Below are 20,219 nucleotides of genomic sequence, written 5' to 3'. Positions count from 1 at the left end.
TTTAGTGCTAAATTGCGATTCATTTATACTGGATTTCAATTTTCATTTCCCATTGTGACAATCAGGGAAAATATTCATGCAATCAAAACAAGGTTTTACTTCATTGCATTTTATACTAGAAAACATTTCTTATGAAAATGCAAACTCTGCACTATACCCATTATATTTGATGGATATAGGTGATTCCCCCCACCCCCTTATCTCCATATGATTTTCTCAAGTCAGCAATGTTTGGGATGTAAAGCATAGTTTCCTTTTCTCATCAGTGACAGTGTATGAGGTCCGTGTGACAACAGGAGAACGGTGGAATGCTGGGACAGAATCCAGAGTCTACATTTCTATCTATGGAGAGAAAGGAGATACAGGTTCCAGGCAACTGTTTAGATCAAAGAACCCCAAGAAATTTTTAAAAGGACAAGTGAGTGAACAAAACCCATTTAACTGAATCTTTTTTTTTTTTTAATACCCTATCTTTATATTATACGGCTGGGAATAATTATTGTCTGCATATTTGTTTTAACATTTATTGTTTGCTGTGAATATATAATAATTATTACCAGGTAATGAATGTATGATGTAAATTTAATGCTATATTTAATTACATTCTGTATTTGCATTCATTTTATTAAGCAAAAAAGATCTTTCACAAAGCATTTTGCTTTTAGCTCTCCTGAGTGTTTGTTCTTCCAGTAAAGCTCAGCTTTCATTCCTCCTTAGGCTTGAAGGGGTCTTTGAGTTCTTTAAGGTTATGACAGGCATTAGAATTTACTTTCTATCTGGAAAAGATTTGTTTATATTCCTGGAGATGGGTGACATAGCATCTGAAGCTCAAGGATAGTCAAGTTTGAGGAATAGCCCCAACACAGGTTTGGCCATGACATGATATTTTTCTTTTTGTTCTAATAACTCATTAAATTGTCTATTAATATGTGGAGGAACTATGAGTTAACATTAGTAAAAGCAGAAGTGAAATCATAGATCTTTGAAATATTGAAGAGTAACCCTTCACCCTACATAGCAAGATAAGTTCCAAATAAATATATGACCAAAATATAAAAGATTCCATTATAAATAATCTAGAGAAAAAAACATAGAAATTACCTTTTGTATCTATAGCTAGGGGAAGAGTTCCTAACTAAACAAATGATAGGATCACACAAGATAAAACAATTTTGATTATATAAAAATAAAAAAAGTTTTTCCACAAACAAATCACATGTAGTTAATATAGAAGAGAAACATGTAATTGGAACAAATCTTTATGATAGGTTCTCTGATAAAGTTGTTATATCCAAGATATATTAGAAATGGTTTCAAATTTATAAGAACAAGGGGCATTCCCAATTGATAAATGATCCATTGATATGAACAGGTAATTTTCAGAGGAAGAAATATAAGATACCAATAAGTCTATGGAAACAATACTCTAAATCATGAATAATTACAAAAATGCAAATTAAAAGGACTTTGACTTTCTTACATTACACTCATCTGATTGGCATAGATGATAAAGAATGGAAAATGACAAAGGCTGGAGGGGCTATGGGAAAATAGGGAAATATACTGCTAGTGAAGCTGTGAATTGGTTCAGCCACTCTGCTAAGGTATTTGAAATATATCCTCCAAACTATTAAACTATACATGCCCTTTGTCCCATCAATGCTACTTAGGTATATATCCTAAAGAGAGAATCTTGTAGATGTTTCATTTTCATCTTAGTTTTCTGGTCAACCAGTAATAGACATATCTTCCCAGGACCTAAGCCAGAACCAAATTGCTATATTGATTTTCATATAAAAATATCTTTCACTTTTTCCTGTTTTGGACATGTACAAACTACAACAAGATAAGCATGTCTGTTTTTGAATGTAGCAGCAATTCAGGATTTGAAAGAACTATAATCTTTCTCACTTAAGTTCTGCCCTCATTTGTGTCAAAGCTATAAAATTAATTTTATTTTTAAAAATTAAGAAGCTTTTGTTTTCTTTCTTTTCTAACTTCCCCCACTGGGAAAACCCCCAAACCCTTTTGACAAACATATACAGTTAAGCAAAACATATTGGCCACACCAAAAAATGTTTCGTTATTTATATTTAGTTCCTTGAAATTACTTTGGATTGATGTAATCTAATAGCATTATTTTTGAGGTAAAGACTGCAGTGCTGAAATAAAGATAAGCTTTTAAACATTTGAAGAAATTATGTATTATTACAGCACAATTACTTATGTAATTATATTTGTATATAATTAACACCTATATATATATCTTTATTATTTGTGCATTGATAAAATGAGAAAAAATAAATATTTGAAAACTTATGGTTATACTAATAAAATTCTATTGTTCTTTTGTTCTGTTATTTTCTTCCTTATTAGAATCATGTCAATGAATTCAATTTTTCATTACCTTTTTAATATTACCTTACTTTCCAGTGTTAGAAAGCTGGAAATTATCACCTAGATCTCATTATGCTTTTATTGATTGATTGCAGACTGACATTTTCTCCCTTGAAGCTGTGCATCTTGGGTATTTGTACAAGATTGTTATAGCACACGATGGACTTGGCTCAGGTGAGACATTTCTACATAGGGATACCAAGTAATGACCAGTTTCTACTGCATTTGTAAGAATACCTTGTGTTTCTCAAAATACTGATGCTGAGATATTTTGTGTTTATAAACAAAGCAATTTAACTTCTTATTGTCTAAAGCCTAAATAATCTTTCCAATGTTTGTTAGATTTTAGATAGAAAAATTAGACATTTACTCCCCTAAATATTTTTTTAACAAAGAAAAGAAAGAAAAAGAAATAAAGAAAAATAAAATGGACACCTTATACATAGGTAGATCTCATAAACTCTTATTGAAATTGACCTCAAAATACTATACACTCTGGTGCTTTCCTTTCTGAGAATTTCATGTTCTGATTTCCTGAAAATGGCTCTATAATTTCAATAGGATTCTAATAAAAAATCTCAGATAATTTCTTTCTATATAGAACATTATATGCTTGATTCTTACATAAATATCAATCACTTAAAACTCCAAATTACCTAAAGCTGGATTTCAAAGGGAAAGAAATTGAAAACCAGCTACTGAATCTTAATTATGATTTGTAAAAGTATTTATATTTTGATGAATTGCCTGATATTGCCTGATGCCATCTATTATATATTGATTCTGTGTATGAGGGAAGATCATTTTATCTGAATCCTGAAGTGATGAACTTGGTCGACATCAGAAATCTAAGATTAAATTGTGAAGTTCATAGCTACAGGTGGTGGGACTGTGACATTTGTTACCATTATATAGGTTAGGTTGATCTCACAGAGGACATTATTTCCCTCTTTAGTTCCTGAAGGCAGCGTAAGGAATATAAAGTGGGTTTATAGTCTTGAGAGATTTGAGTAATGATGATGCTAGTTGATACCTCACTTAAAGGTTTGTAAGATATTTTATGTACATTATCAGATTTGAATCCCACAACAATCCTCTGAATTCCACTCTATAGGTATTCTCTTCATTTCACAGTTGAAGAAACAGTCTCAGAGGGTCATAATGACTTGCCCCTAAGCTCATGGTTAGGAAGTATCAGTAAATAGATCAATGATCTTGGAACCAAGAAAACGACATCAAATTCTGTCTCAGACACTGAAATGTTGTTTGCAGATGTTTCACTTAGTATCTTTTTTCCTTATCTATAAAATGGGAATACATGCCTCTCAAGGTTGCAGTGAGGATTAAATGAGATATGTGTGAACACTGCAATCTTTAAAGCAATTCTCTAAATGCTAAATAATATTAATATTATTGACATTATTCATATTGATTACTTATCCATTAATTCATAACCTTTGGTCTAATATAAAATATTTTTAAGGAATATGTTTAGCTTTTATCTTTAGTAACTTTCAGTATATTTTAAAAGCTAAAATATTGAAACTTGTAATAAAACCATAATCTATTTTTACTGATACATATTGTTTTATTTTCATTTTTATTTGTTTCTTCCTTTTCTCTCTTCTCAGAGAGCCACTTTTATTAAAAAAAAGAGAGAGAAAATAGTAAAACTTATCAACATATAAAATTTTTGATGTTATAGGCAATGTTTCACACTAAGGACCCCTGCTTCCACAAAAAAGGCAGGGGGACTGTGTCTCCTAATATCTTTTTTTGGAGGGTTAACCCTTTGCTCTATAATTTTGCAATATGCAATTTTGATTGTTTTGTGATTATCATTCCTTTCATTTATGGTACTGTTGTCATTATTTAAATTTTTCTCTCCTGGCTTTGATTATTTCTAATAGTTCATATAAATATTTTGATGTTTCTCTTTATTTTACTTATCATTTCTTATAGCATGATACAATTATGTCACATACTTTATTACAATTTGGTTAACCATTTCCAAATTTATGGGTATCTCCTTTGCTTCTAGGTCTTTGTTACCATAAAGAGTGCTGCAATAATTTTTTGGTGCATGTAAAGCTTTTCTTTTTGTCATTGATCATCCTGCACTATATATCTACCCAGCACTGGGTTTAGTTTTTAATTAACATAATTACAAATAGATTTGTAGAGTGATTGTACCAAACCACAACTCAGTGTATTAACAACCAATAAATCAATTAACATTTATTAAGCATTTATATATGCCAGACATTGTATTAAGTGCTAGGGATGCAAGTACAAAAAGAAAGATATTTCTTGCCCTGAAGGAGCTTATGATATAAAGAGGGAAGACAATACACAAAATAAATTTGTGTATTCTTGGAGGGGGGGGGAAAGGATACCTGATGTGGAGGAATGGAAGAAAAGTCAGAGAAGTCCCAAAGTAGTGTAGGCAAGTAAGAAAAAGTGTGCCTGTCATAACAGCTCTCCAATATTCATCATTTGCATCTTTTCTCATCTTCACTAATTTGCTGAGTGTGACATTTAACTTCAGAGTTGTTTTATAAAATTTCTCCTCCTCCTCCTCCTCTTCTTCTTCATCTTGGTCTTCTTTTTCTTCTTCTTCCTCTTTCTTAAGAGTTTATAATTATTCTTTTGAGAATTCTTTGGTTGTATTCAGTGACCATTTATCTTTTGGCAGTCTTATTTTTATATTTTTTAAAAATCACACTTAAGTTTCATCTTTCATAACTTTTGTGTCCATATGTTTGAAGCAAGGCATATTTTAATAGGAATTTAGGGCTAGCATGTTTAATGCATTTTATGCTATTATTTCCTAGCCACTGTAAAATGTTTTCCACATTCTTTTTTGATACTTTTAGCAAGATGCAATCTCTCCCTCCTCATATCTCCTTTGTGTATTTTGCACCTCTCTGATGTACTTTCCTCAATGCTTCAATGCTTAAAGGACCAGTAATTTCATTGGTGTGGATGCCTTCTCCATCAATGCAAAGTGAAATCCTTTTATGCTTTGGTTAATGATCTTCAAAAGTAGCTATAGATTAAAAAAAAAACATCTTAAGTTCATGTTGGTGATGAATTTATTCAAGCATCATTAGGTTGATTCTCTGATGACATAGTCCCTCACTGGGCCTATAATAAGCACTTGGTATCATATTATAAGCATCATTGAGCACCTGGCTTAAAGCTTTGCTTTATTGTGAATGCTTCATAAATGTATTTTGATTTTGAACAAATTCAACTGTTTTGAAAGTTTTATTAAAATATACATCTTAAAAGAATCAAGCTAGAGATTAAGAATTAAAGTTTGATATACCTTGTTCATGTGCTACTTAAATTTTTTTCTAATAAGTTTTTTCTTTTTTAGTTTTAATTTTTAAAATTATATTTAAAATCCCAAACTATCTCTCTTCCTCTCTCCTCACTCCACACTAGAGAAGGTCACCATTTGACATCTATCTATCTATCTATATATGGGGGTGTATATATATATATTTATATAAATATACATACACACACACACACACACACACACACAAACACCCACCCACACACATTTATTTATAGATTAGTATCTCTCTCCCTATATATACATACATATATATACAAATATATATATGTATGTATACTTAAATTTTTTTTTTGGTAGGTGATGGTATCTTCCTTTATGGATTCTTTGCAGAATAATTTAGTTATTCACAGTTGTTTTTTGAACAATGTTACTATTATTGTATATGATGCTTTCTTGCCTCTGCTTATCACACTGTTCTCTGAAATCAACCAGCTCATCATTTCTATAAGTATAATTTTTCAACCTATTTAAAATTTGTTTAATGAGAACTTTACATTAGCCCTGATCCACATTAATTCTTGAATATTAACCAAATCCATTAATCATTCATAGTAACAGTATATTTTTCTTTCTTTCAATTTGTATTTAGGAACTGGTTGGTTTCTTGATGACATAGTGATCAAAGACCCTACCACAGATCTTGAATATGCCTTCTTGTGTCACAGGTATCATTGTGTGTGTATATACAATTTTACTCAGAATGCTCCTTTGTGAAGAGTCTCTGGTTCATAATTTTTGTATATTTGAAAATTAGACCCTTTCTATTGTACCTAGGGTCTGATAATTTATACATAGATAATCAGTTATCTTTTTATTGATCTTCTGCATTCCTTCTCCCTACTATTCCTTATACTTATTAGTAATGGAGTATTTTTGCCAATCTATTCTATTATTTTAGACTTCTTTGGCTAAGAGTCAAAGTTGTCATTGTAAGTACTAAACATAATTGAGTTGTTTTTCTCTTCTTAGATGGCTGGATCATGGAGAGGATGATGGGAAAATCATTAGAGAACTATATCCTAGTGATAATAGCACCTTCTTTGGGAGTAAGTGCTGAGCACCTTATGGAATTTTGTTTTACTATTGTGACTGCAGAAGCCATAACATTGCTAAAGTTAACAATCCTTTCTTTTGTTTATCTTCACAGGACAGAAGTTAGAACTTCAAAGAAAAGAAGCTGTAAGGATTTTGATTTGAGTCTTAGTGTATATAATTTTCAAATAACCATTTAATAAGTGATAAAACAAACAAAACAAAATTTTTGTAAGAAGTATTTGTTTCTATATGATGTTTCCCCTGTATGCCTTCTCGTATTAATTTTAAGATTTTTATTTTGGTTGTTGTATGTCTTTTTTTTTTTTTTTCAATCAGTGGGCTGCTGAAAGTTGGAAATTGAAGAAAGGAAATACTCTTCAGTTCTACAACCGGCTTAGTGGAGGCTTTGTCCGTCTCCACCCAGATGGCACCATTGATGCTCTTGGAGAAAAGACAGATAAAAATGGTAAGCATTTGGACAAAGCATGTGGTGCTATGGTAGGCATGGGAGGCAGATTTTAAGACTCGGTTTTGGTTTTTACTTTTAGTTGCCAGGTAGTTTTGGACAAGAATTAGGACTCTTCCCTCCTTGCCTCAGCCCGTCCCTACTTTTAGCAATTCCATTTGTTAAGCATTTATTAGATATATAATTTATATGTACATTTATATATTTATCCATTTCTATTTCTCCTCTTTCCATTTATATATATGTGTGTGTGTTTATGTGTGTCTGTGTCTGTATTACATACAGACACAGACAAGTATACATGTATAGACTCCTATCCATATAAAGTTTTCAGTCTAGTAGGAAGATGACATGCATACAAGTAATTGTAACATGCATAATTATATGGCAAATGCATTAGGATGTTTCTAAACAAAAATTCTGTGAGGTCTGAAGGAAATCTTTATGGACTTGGTAAGGGGGAAATAATGGGACATTTAACAAGGAATTTTTAAACAACATCATATTTTAAAAAATGGGTAGAAATTCAACTGGTTTAGTTATGGTCATTCCAGACACAGGAAAAAACATCAGCAAAAATATGGTAGCAGGAGATCACAGTTTCATTTTTGTAGGATAGATAGTTGTCTGTTTTGCCTTTTGCATCTCAATATCATCCCTACACTCAGTTGCATTTGGGATCCTTGCTGTTTCCTCTTGTTGACAACCTTCTTCAACTTTCAGATACATTCTGTGATTCTTATAGCCTGTATTTCCTCAAATCTGACACAAATCAAGTCATTTTAAAGTCCTGGAAATGAATTTTTTTCTCACTTCAAGAAATATTATTATAATCAGTTGTTACTTGTTAATACCCTTTCATGCCCCAAATTGACTTTTTTTCTAATATAATATTTTACCTGCTGCTCTACCAGCATGCTTTTGAATACCCAGTTCTTGGATCAACTCTTTTTTTTTTTTTAGATCTACTAGTTAAGAATGTTGCATATTTCCTATAACCATCTTATGCCCAATTTTTCCTCTGGCTAAAACATTCTCTTTTCTAAATATTGCTTGCTGTGCTTCTTTCTGACACACTCTCTTTTCTTTCTTTTCAATCCTCTTGAATTTCAGTGGATTAAAGCTAGTAATAAACAAGAGCTCAAGTAAGTCAATAAAGATCTATGGGCTGAGCTTGCCAACTGCCAAAATGGGGAGGGTAGAGGGGAGTCTTGCCCTGAAGAGCTATCAATCATTTTTAATGTGCTAGTACTATGTAAACCACAATGGGCAGTCCAAAGCAGGTAGGTGCCTAAGGGCGGGGAATAGAATTCCATGGCTTAGCTGGCATTCCTCTGGTAACAGCAGGTCTTTTGATAATTGCATGAGATGTGGTTTCCTGTTGTTCAGTGGCCCATAAATCCTCACTGTGAGGCAGTTTTTTTTTACATCTTTGGAATGTGTTATAATGGACAGCACTGACCTGTGGACAAGTTGTCAATGAAAGCTCTGAAGAGCATCTTCCTGTCATAGCATTTTTCAGTCCATAAAATAGGCAGATTTCTCACTTACATATCAATTTTTCCAGCCATTTATCCAGCTGGATCTAAGTCCCACCATTTGCATGACTCAGAGAGCTGGATTGCTCATTCCTCTAAAAACTGTTGTACCATTTTGTAGCACTGTGGGGTCCAATAGTAGTTGTATAGCACAGGACTGTCCTGGAAATCCCAAAGGGAGCTTCATTTTATGATCATAAGCTATGAGCTATTAAAAAAATAATCAGTGCAAAACAAGGACAAGGACAAGAACAAAAATCTTCCCACCAGTTACTTCTTAGTCTTCAAGTCCATCTCCAAGACTCCACATCCAGACTGAAGCAACAAGTAAAGCTATTTGATTTTCACACTAAACCATTGATGGATAGATTTATGGCTGAGCCGGTTTCATAGGGTTCCTGCTGAGATTTTTTTAACAGATTTGCTGGCAAAATCCAGCTTCCTATGGCAACCTACATCCATTATACTTGTCTCCTGTATGTGAAGTGGCTCATTAAAAAACTGTTCATCCTATGGATTCAGGTGTACCAGCTATAAATCTAGTATGCCTGACTTCCTAAAAAGGTTAATCAGACTATTTAGTGGGATGCATCACACTGTAGGCAGGCAGAAGCATGGTGCTGTTTTCTTCCAAAATTTCTGATGAGATTATCTGGCATGTATTCATATCTCTATCCTATTGATGATTATAATAATTGATATTTGTATATCACTATCTTTTTGGGCTTCTCTCTAACATACTCTATAAAGGAATATCTAATGTAATATAGTATTATATATACATGTATATGTGCATATGTAATAAAAATGCAAAATGCTTTACATGATCTCATTTGAACCTCCCAATAATTCTGTGAGGTGGGTGCTATAATTATGCCCATTTTCCAGAAGCACATATTGAAGCTGAAAGTTACTAAGTAACTTGTCCATGTTCACATAAAACTAGTAAAGGTCTGATGCAGATTTTAAATCAGACCTTTCTGATTCCATATTCAACACTTTTATGATTTGTGAGGATTTGTGTGGTTAGCATGCTATAATAATATGAGGACTGATTTTGGATAAAAAAATAACAACAATAACAACCTGGATTTGAGGTGTGACCCTTTTATCTGGATGTCAATAATGAAATATTTTATAATCATACTGAGTGTCTTTTGCAAAGACAAAACAAAACAAGACAAAAACCCTAAAACAATAACTCACATTTATTTCCCTCATGATTTAATCTTAAGGAAATGGATTTGTAAACTGTTACTCTGGCAAAAGGATTTTAGATTCAGATGAATGACTTAATGACTCATTTAAGAGCCTTGTGATCTTGGATAATACACTTATTCTTTCTAGACCTCAGATAACTTATCTGAAAAACAGAGGGTGATTTGGATTAGATAATTTCTAAATTCTCTTTTAGTTCTAAATCTATAATCTTATTAAAGTTTTATAAGTATTAAAATATAAATATTTTTATAAAGTATTATACTTGTATACTTTTAGAATAGTATTTATTTATAAATATTAAAGAGTATATTTGCATTGCTAATCAGGAGAATTAGTTTCTGGGGTTCTGCAACTTGTCAGCAATCATTTATTAAGTGCCTACTATATACCAGACACTTTACTAAGATCCGAAGTAACAAAGAAAGGTAAACAAACAAAAAGAAAAAAAAAAAACTTACCCAATTTTTACTGCCTTGAACAAATTAATTAGTTTCTTTAATCTCAGCTCTTCAGCTGTCAGGTAAAGGATCAGAAAGAGATGATACTATCATTTTTTATTTTAAGTCACTTCAGAGTTTATGAGAGAGGAAGAGATAAAGAGCATATGTGTAGGAGCTGAGGATAATAATGGTGAATGGGGTACATTGAAGGGAAACCTTGAATAACAATGCTATTAGTTCCAGGAGGGTGGAATACTTCCTTCCCATCCATTTGTCCTTTTAAGTCTACTCATCATTTATTAGTTTGCTGAACTAAAGCAATCCTTTCCTGACTATTGATAGTACAACAGGTTAAAAAGGAATGAAACTCAAGTAAGAAAAATATTATAAAAGTCGATATAGGAGATAGCATGCTATCATGGAAAAAAACAGTGAACTGGGAGTCAGAACACCTATTTTCACATCTGAGACATGATCCTTAATAACTGAGTGAACAGTATAGGCAAATCATTTTAGTTATATAAGCCTCAATTTGTTCATCTCTAAAATGGATGTAGGATATTTACCTGACTTAATCCCCGGGCTTGTTTATGAAGGAAAAAAACACTTTGTAACCCTTAAAATACTCTAGAAAAGTGAATTAGTGAGGCATACTGGATTTAATACTGAGGGATTATGGCATTGTTTATTTGTATGACTGTGATCTGGTCAATTGGCCTTTACTAACATTAGTTTCATAACTCAGTAGTTTAAACTGGATAATCTCTGAAGTTTTCTTCAGTTTGATAGTACTGTGTTTTCTTCTACAATTCCAGGAATTCCCATATTCTCAAGCAATTAATAGCTATTTGATCTTGATTTTTAAAAAATTTTTAATCTTTTTTTAATCTTTATGGGGCTCCTGAATAGTTGAGCTTCGACATTTTCTGCTCTCTTGTTCAGCATAGAAAATATCAATTTCTATTGCTCATCTTTAATTGTCTTGTTTATGTACTTAAGAATTTTTTATTAGCTCCTGGAATATTTCTAAGGAGTTTCTAAGATGCTTTAGTAGATTTTGTCAATGTTTAACATAATGCAAATAAGGGAATAAGTTTTGATTATATTTAATATTATCACCATCACCAAGAAAAGAATGGTGCTCATTGGTTTAGATTTTAGAAATAAAAGAGATGAAAGGATTGTATTCTTCCATCCTGGAAACCCTTTTGCCTTGAAGCTAGTTCTTCTGATTGGTAACTGCTTTTTTCCTGGACTAAATACCATTTCATTTTTTTTTATTATAATAACTTTTTATTGACAGAACCCATGCCAGGGTAATTTTTTTACAACATTATCCCTTGCCCTCACTTCTGTTCCGATTTTCCCCCTCCCTTCCTCCACCCCCTTCCCTAGATGGCAAGCAGTCCTATATATGTTGAATATGTCGTAGTATATCCTAGATACAATATATGTGCAGAACCAAACAGTTTTCTTGTTGCACAGGGAGAATTGGATCCGGAAGGTAAAAATAACCCGGGAAGAAAAACAAAAATGCAAACAGTTTACATTCATTTCCCAGTGTTTTTTCTTTGGGTGTAGCTGCTTCTGTCCATCATTGGTCAATTGAAACTGAATTAGGTCTCTTTGTCAAAGAAATCCACTTCCATCAGATTACATCTTCATACAGTATCGTTGTTGATGTATATAATGATCTCTTGGTTCTGCTCATTTCACTTAGCATCAGTTCATGTAAGTCTCTCCAAGCCTCTCTGTATTCATCCTGCTGGTCATTTCTTACATTTCAACAAAAGTCCCAACCAAGTTTCACTTCATTTTCAAGTTTCCTACAAACTTTTCCAGAACCTCAACCTACTGCCTAAGAGGCACTTTTGCTCTGGAGTTGTACTTATAGGTACTCTTTTCTTTTTAAAATGTTTTTATAATAAAAACAGATGATTACACATGAAACTGCAAATCTATTATGTAAAACTTACTATTCCTTTTATATAAAAATTCTCATGTAAATGTCTCCTTTTCCCTTTTTTTCTTCCTTTTTCCTTCCTGCCCTAGAAATGGCTATCAGACACAAATGTGTATATCTATCTATCTATCTATCTATCTATCTATATGTATATATATATGTGTGTGTGCATATATAAACATATGTACATCTGTATATAAAATCTGTATGTAAAACCATTCTATAAATACTTCTGTTTATCAGTTCTTTCTTTGGATGCAAACAGCATCTTTCTTCATATGTCCTATTATGATAATTTGAGTAGTTATAATAGTCAAAATGACTTATTAGTCATTACCATGCTCTTACTATATACAGTGTTCTTTTGGTTCTGCTCATTTTGTTTTTCACTATTTTGTGTAAGTTTATCAATGGTTTTCTAAGATCATTGAGCTCCTCAGTTCTTATAGAACAATAGTAAGCCGTTGCAATTGTATAATACAACTTTTTCGGTCATTCCCCAATTGATGGGCATCCCTGAAATTTCTAATTCTTTGCCACAACAAAGAGATCTGCTAAAATATTTCAGAACCCTTTTCTATTCTATTTTCATAAATTCCCCTCCACCAAATTCTAGAACCACAAAGCAGGATCAGATTAACTTTATCATTGTTCCTGTAAAGAGTGTATCTATTTCTCTTTCTGTTCATTATTCCTTTTTGTGTGTGTTCTTCCCTAATAAAATGTAAATTATAGAGAGGTAGAGCATTTATTATTTTTCATAGTAATAGCTTTTTATTTTTCAAAATACATGCAAAGATAATTTTCAACATTTACCTTTGCAAAACCTCATGTTACAATTTTTCTCTCCCTCCCCCGACCCCCCCTCATCCTAAATAGCAAGTAATCCAATATAGGTTAAATGTGTGAATTTCTTTTAAACATTTTCCCACATTTATCATGCTGCATAAGAAAAATCAGATTAAAAGGGGGGGGAATGGAAAAGGAAAAAAAAACAAGCAAATGAACAACAACATCAAAAATGTGAAAGTATTATGATGTGATCTACATTCAGTCTTCATAGTCTTCTCTCTAGATGCAGATGACTCCATCACAAGACTATTAGAATTGCCTTGAACTATCTCATGTTGAAAAGAGTCAAGTCCATCACAGCTGATCATTACATATTCTTCTTATTGCTGTGTACAATGTTCTCTAGGTTCCATTCACTTCACTTAGCATCAATTTGTGTAAGTCCCTTTTGCTGATTTTCTTGAAGAACAATAATGTTCCATTACATTCATATACCATAACTTATTCAGCCATTCTCTAACTGATGGGCATCCATACAGTTTCTAGTTCCTTGTTACTACAAAAAGGGCTGCTACAAATATTTTTGCACATGTGGATTCCTTTACCTCCTTTAAGATCTCTTTGGGATACAAGCTTAGTAGAAACACTGTTAGATCAAAGGGTATCCACAGTTTGATAACTTTTTGAGTCTAGTTTCAAATTGCTCTCCAGAATGGTTGAATCAATCTACAACTTCACTAACAATGTATTAGTGTCCCAGTTTTCCCACATCCCCTCCAACATTTATCATTATCTTTTCCTGTCATTATAACCAATCTAAGAAGTGTGAAGTGGTTAGAGTTGTTTTAATTTTCACTTCTTTAATCAATAGTGATTTAGAGCATTTTTTTTCATATGAGTAGAAATGGCATTAATTTCTCCATCCAAAAATTGTCTGTTCATATCTTTTGACTTTTTATCAATTGGAGAATGACTTGTCTTCTTATAAATTTGAGTACATTCTTATATATATTTTAAAAATGAGGTCTTTATCAGAAATAGTCAATATTTCTATTCTGTGTCAATGACTATTGTGTCATATGATCCTACCCTATTCTACTGATCCACAACTCCATTTCTTATCCAGTATCAAATGGTTTTGATGAGTGTTTGATTTATAAAGTAGTTTTAGGTCTGGTATAGCTTGGCCACCTTCATTTGCATTTTTCCCACTAATTCCTTTGAAATTGTTGACCTTTTGTTGTTCCAGATAAATTTTATTATTTTTTTTTCTAGCTCTATAAAGTAATTTCTTGGCATTAGACTGGTATGGCACTGAATAAATAGATTAATTTAGGTGGAATTGTCATTTTTTTATATTAGCTTGGACTACCCCTGAGCACTTCATATTCTTCCAGTTGTTTAGTTCTAACTTTATTTGTGTGAAAAGTGTTTTGTAATTGTGGTCATATAGCTCCTGGCTTAGTCTTGGCAGCTAGACTCCCAAATATCATATATTATTTATAGTTATTTTAAGTGGGATTTATCTTTCTATCTCTTGTTGCTGAACATATAGAAATGCTGATGATTTATATGGGTTTGTTTTATATCCTGCAACTTTGCTAAAGTTATTGTTTGTAGCAATTTTTAGTGGCTTCTTTAGGACTCTTTATATACTATCATGTATTATCTGCAAAGAATTATAATTTTATTTCCTTATTACCTATTCCAATTCCTGCAATTTCTTTTTCTTATTGCTAAAGCTGAAATTTCTAGTACAATTCTGAATAGTCATGGTGATAATGGGCAACCTTGTTTCATTTCTGATTTATTGGAAATGCTTCTAATTTATCCCCATTATATATAATGCTTGCTGATGGTTTTAGATACTTATCATTTTAAGAAAAACTCCACTTATTCCTATGTTCTCTAGCATTTTTAATGGGAATGAATCTTGTATTTTGTCATTTTTTTCTGCATCTATTGATATAATCATATGATTTCTGTTAGTTTGGTCATTGATATAGTCAATTATGCTGATAGTTTTTCTAATACTGAAGCAGCCCTGCATTTCTGGTATAAATCACACTTGGTCATAGTGTTTTATCTTGATAATAAGTTGCTGTAATCTATTTAAGATTTTTCTATCAATATTTATTAGGGAAATTGGACTATAATTTTTTTTTCTCTGTTTTGGCCCTTTCTGGTTTATGTAATAGCACAATATCTGTGTCATAAAAGGAATTTGGTAGGACTCCTTTACCTATTAGGTAGAGCATTTATTAAACACATTGTATGAATATTGAAGAGACAAATATATAAATAATGACAGTTCCTGCTATATGGGGACTAAGATTCTATTAGGGCAAAGTAGTATATTAAAAACCATTAATGGCAAAAATGAGGTGGGCAATGGCATGGAGGTGGCTTGAAAGTAATGTGGGGACCTGGATGTAGGCAAAATAAGGTGAAAGTTCGCCAATTAGAGTTTGGGGGTGATTCTTAGAGTAGAGTCTAAAATTCTAGCAGAGAATAATTGGAGATGATGCCCCAAGTAGAGAAGGTATTCTATAGAGATGACCAGGAAGTGTAGGGACTATTTTACTTTTTGTGTTTTTATTCCTTGTGGCACCTGGGTGGTACACTGTATATAATGCTGATGCTGAAGCCAGGAAGGTAATACCCTGAGTTCAAATTTGTACATGTATTAGCTGTATAACCCTGGACAAGTCACTTACTCCAATTTGCCTCAGTTTCCTCATCTGTAAAATGATCTGGAGAAGGAAATGGCCAACCACTAGTATCCTTGCCAAGAAAAACCCCAAATGGGGTAACAAAGATTTAAACATGACTAAAATAACTAAACAACAACAAATTTATATCTTTAACACAATGCATTTCTTGGTACATACCAAGTACTTAATAAATATGGATACAGTATTGGGCCTGGAGTCAAGAAAACTCAACTTAAAATCCCACATTAGCGCTTTCCCAAGGACAATTGTGTATCCCTGGCAAGTCATTAACCTTTAGTTCGGCATAAATGCAAAATGGATTATAACTACTTCAGGAATGCTGGTTATATATTCAGAAATGAATCCTTTTATCAGAGAAATTTGCTGTAAAAATTGTTTCACAAAGAGGATTACTGTGGGTTTTCCCTCTATTCTATTTTTCCTTCTGAAAATCATTCTTTTTCTTACCTTTTACTCTGTCCCTTCTCAAAAGTGTTTTGCTCCTGATCACTACTTCCTCTAATCTGCTGTCCTTTCTATCAGTACTCCCCCCCTTTCTTTTTTCCTTTTACTCTTTTCTTTGTAGGATAAGATATATTTCTATAAACAGCTGACTTCATCTTTAGTCCAATTTCAATGAGAATAAGGTCTGAACATTATCTGCTTTTCTCTACCTTCCTTTCCAATATAAAAGCTCATTTGTACCTCTTTTATTTAAGATAATTTATTCATTCTACTTCTTCTTTCACTCTTGCCCTAATGCATTCCTCTTTTTATCTCTTATTATTATTTTTCTTGTTATCATCCCATCACAGTCAACTCATAGCTTTATATTAGCTTTACTTTAGCGTTAGTATAGTATATTCCTTCTTTAGCTAAGTATATTCCTTCTAACTGCTGTGATAATGAGAAAGTCCTATATCTTCCCATGTAGAAATATAAATAGTTTAACTTTATTGAATCTTTTATGATGTATCTTTCCAATTTGCCTTTTTGTGTTTCTTTTGAATCTTATTTAAAAGTCAGATTTTCTATTCATCTCTGATCTTTTCATCAGGAATACTTAAAAATCTTCTATGTTATTAAATGTCTATTTTTGCCCTTGAAGGATTATACTCAGTTTTGATGGGTAAGTGATTCTTGCTTGTAAATCTAGTTCCTTTCCCCTTAGGAATATTATATTCTAAGTTCTCCTTTAATGTAGATGCTGCTAAATCTTGTATGATCTTGACTGTGGCTCCATGATGTTTACATTGTTTTTTATGCTTACAGCATTTTCTTCTTGAACTGGGAGCTTTAAAATTTGACTACAATATTTCTGGGAGTTTTCATTTTGGGGATCTCTTTTAGGATGTGATTATTTGCAGGTTCTTTTAATTTTTATGTTATCCTCTGGTTTTACATCAGGGCAGTTTTCCTTGATAATTTTTTTTGTAGTATGGTATCTAAGTTTTCTTTTTTTTAAATCATGATTTATAAGTATCATTAATTCTTAAAATATCTCTCTTAATCTATTTTTGGAGTCCTTTGTTCTTTCGATATATTTCACATTTTCTTCAATTTTTATTCTTTTGATTTTGTTTTATTGTTCTTGATGTCTCATGGAATAATTAGCTTTTGCCTTCTTAGTTATAATTTTTAAGGATTCATTTTTTTCAGTAAGCTTTTTGTCTCTCATTTTCCAGTGGCCCAATTCTACTTTCGTACTTTTTTTTTTGACTATTCTGTTTTTAAGATTTTTTTTAGTAATTTTTGTGTCTCCTTTGCTAACCTGTTCACATATTTTTCATGATTTTCTTTTATCACATTAATTTCTTTCCCCAGTTTTTCCTTTATCTCTCTTATTTGATCTAAAATAATTTTTAGACCTTTCTCTCTCTCTCTTTCTCTCCCTCTCTCCCTCCCTCCATCTTTCTTTCTTTCTTTCTTTCTTTCTTTCTTTCTTTTTTAAGTGGGAAGGCTGAGATCAATTCACATTTTACTTTGTCTATAGCTATTTTTACTTTATTGTCTTCTTTTAAGTTTCTGTTTTGATGTTCTCTGTCACCATAGTAACTTACTATGGTCAGGTTCTTTTTTATTGTTTGTTCATTTTCCCAGGCTATTTCTTGATTTTCAACTTTATGTTAAAATTGGGCTTAACTCTCAAGATGGAAAGGGCACTGTTTCAAGTTTCAGGTTTTTCGTATTGCTGTTCTCAGAGCTAGTTCTAGGGATCTGTAAGTTTTCAGGACTGTGTGTGATTGAAGTAGAGGGTTGGTCACTCCTCTCCTGGCCTGCTCTAGTATTTGAGTTATCACAAGTATTCTTTTCTACCCTAGAACTGTGTCCAAGATCCATGTTCCTCAACTTCTTCATGCCAGAGGGAGCTAGTACTTCTTTTCACCCTGAGGCTCTAACAGTGAATCAGATATGGACAGTGCCACAGAATATTGTATCCAGTATCAAAAGTCCCTGTAATCTCTTTCTGATTTGTTGTATGACCTGTTTTCCATCTGTGAACTGAGAGCTTCAAAAGCAACCAATGTTGATTCAGTTGCCCATAAGACCCGCTGATGGTTTAACAGGGCAGCCTGAGCAGGACTGTATTCCACTCTCACTTTAGTGAGACAAGATATTTTTTTTAATATTTATTTTTAATACACATTGCTTTATGTATAGTGTTGAGAGAGAAAACTCAATAGCAAAAGGGAAAAACCATGGGAGAGAAAAAAAAAAACCCAGAAGAAGAAGTGAACATAGCATGTGTTGATTTACATTCAATCTCCATAGTTCTCGACATAGATCTTTTTTTCTCCTTGCCAACCTTCTCATTTGTCTTGAGCTAGAAAACGTTTCACTCTATCCTTTTTGTTGGTTATGCCATTCCAGAATTGATTTTAAGGTTACTTAGGGGGAATTTGGAAGAGCTCATGTAAATCTCTGCCTTTAGTTTTCTGTCATGGCTATATCCCTCACTACTTGGTTTCTTAATAGCAATATAAAAAATTCTATGTGTTCTTTTCAAAAGTTATGCTCTCTGTTTTCTTCTGAGCTTTTTCTAGTCTTTAATGTGGTTTTTTTTTTTCAAAAGATTGTTTCCTTATTTTGCCTGAACTGAAATTGCAGCAGTTACTCATTGGACAGATCTAGGTCCTAATACTGATTGATTTGGAAGCTTTAATCTATTCCATTTTTCAGACTTGAGTCAGTGTATCATTCCTGATAGGCATTCTGGTATCCTGCTTTTGGAAGAACAAGTAGGAGATTCACCATAATAATTCTGGATTTAGTATTGCTATCTAATCATCTTTACTGTGGTTCAGAACTTCAGAATTAAAGTAATCTACCATCCTCTGCCTTCTTCTGTAATAGGGATTACAGTTGTAGGCCTACCATATCTAGCTCTTTTATGCATGAAAAAAATTCTCTCTTTCTTTTCTGATTTCCCTCTTTTCTCCTTCTTGCTCTTCCTCCTTCTGTCACTCTCATCCTTCCTCCTTCTCTCAATATTGATAATTCAGTTTTCCCAATTAAAAATGAAAGAAAGAAATAAAAAAGATATTTTCCAACAAAAATAATCCATACAGCAGTTATTTCCAAAATAGTGTATTTTGTACTGATTGACTGTTTTAGAAACGGAATAATCTACCTCATCATAGTTCCTTTAGGGAGATATAGAAATTTCTTTGTTCAGAGTTCTTAAATATTTCAAAGTTGTTTTTCTCTGTGTAGTTGTTCTTGGATAATATTTTCTGGTTCTGCTCAACTTGCTCTTTCTTAATTCATATTACCTATAGTTTTCTCAAGTCTATTCTTTTCCCATGTCTTATGGTGCAGAAATATTCCACTTCATTCATATTGGCAGTTCTATGGTGATAGAGTGCTGGTCCTGGAATCAGGAAGCTCCTCTTTCTGAGTTCAAAATCTGGTCTTAGACACATTAGCTCTGTGAACTGAGCTCTGTGAACTGTCACTTAACTCTATTTGCCTCAGTTTTATAATTTGTATATGAGTTGGGGAAGGAAATGACAAAATATTACAGTTATCTGTAAATCCCAAATGGGATCATGAAAAGTTGGATATGACTGAAAAAAACTGAAAAACAATATATTTATATTTTCCAATTTGTTTAGGCATTCCACAATTGTCAAAAGAGCAGTCTAAAGCTGCTACCTTCCTTGCAATATTGTTCTTTAAAAGCAACTACAACCACAAAATATCATTTTCAACTCTTTTCAGCATTAGGGAATTTATTTTGCTTATAACTATTCTTTTGTGCATATTAATCTCCATCTTAATCCATT

At 32.4% G+C, this 20,219-nt stretch overlaps 1 protein-coding gene across 1 annotated transcript in view; it reads left to right on the top strand.

Annotated features, from left to right (window-relative positions):
- Positions 1-20,219, top strand: part of RP1 (RP1 axonemal microtubule associated) — a 582,455-nt gene that overhangs the window by 49,388 nt on the left and 512,848 nt on the right. Inside the window, exons 7-12 of the mRNA XM_031946393.1 lie at positions 267-418; positions 2,493-2,571; positions 6,354-6,429; positions 6,734-6,810; positions 6,912-6,943; positions 7,136-7,265. Coding sequence (XP_031802253.1) covers positions 267-418; positions 2,493-2,571; positions 6,354-6,429; positions 6,734-6,810; positions 6,912-6,943; positions 7,136-7,265 — 546 coding nt within the window. The remainder of the gene's footprint in view (positions 1-266; positions 419-2,492; positions 2,572-6,353; positions 6,430-6,733; positions 6,811-6,911; positions 6,944-7,135; positions 7,266-20,219) is intronic.

The sequence above is a fragment of the Sarcophilus harrisii genome, chromosome 1 (assembly GCF_902635505.1).
Source record: "Sarcophilus harrisii chromosome 1, mSarHar1.11, whole genome shotgun sequence".
Classification (NCBI taxonomy): Eukaryota; Metazoa; Chordata; class Mammalia; order Dasyuromorphia; family Dasyuridae; genus Sarcophilus; species Sarcophilus harrisii.
This window is presented reverse-complemented; position numbering and strand designations above follow the sequence as displayed.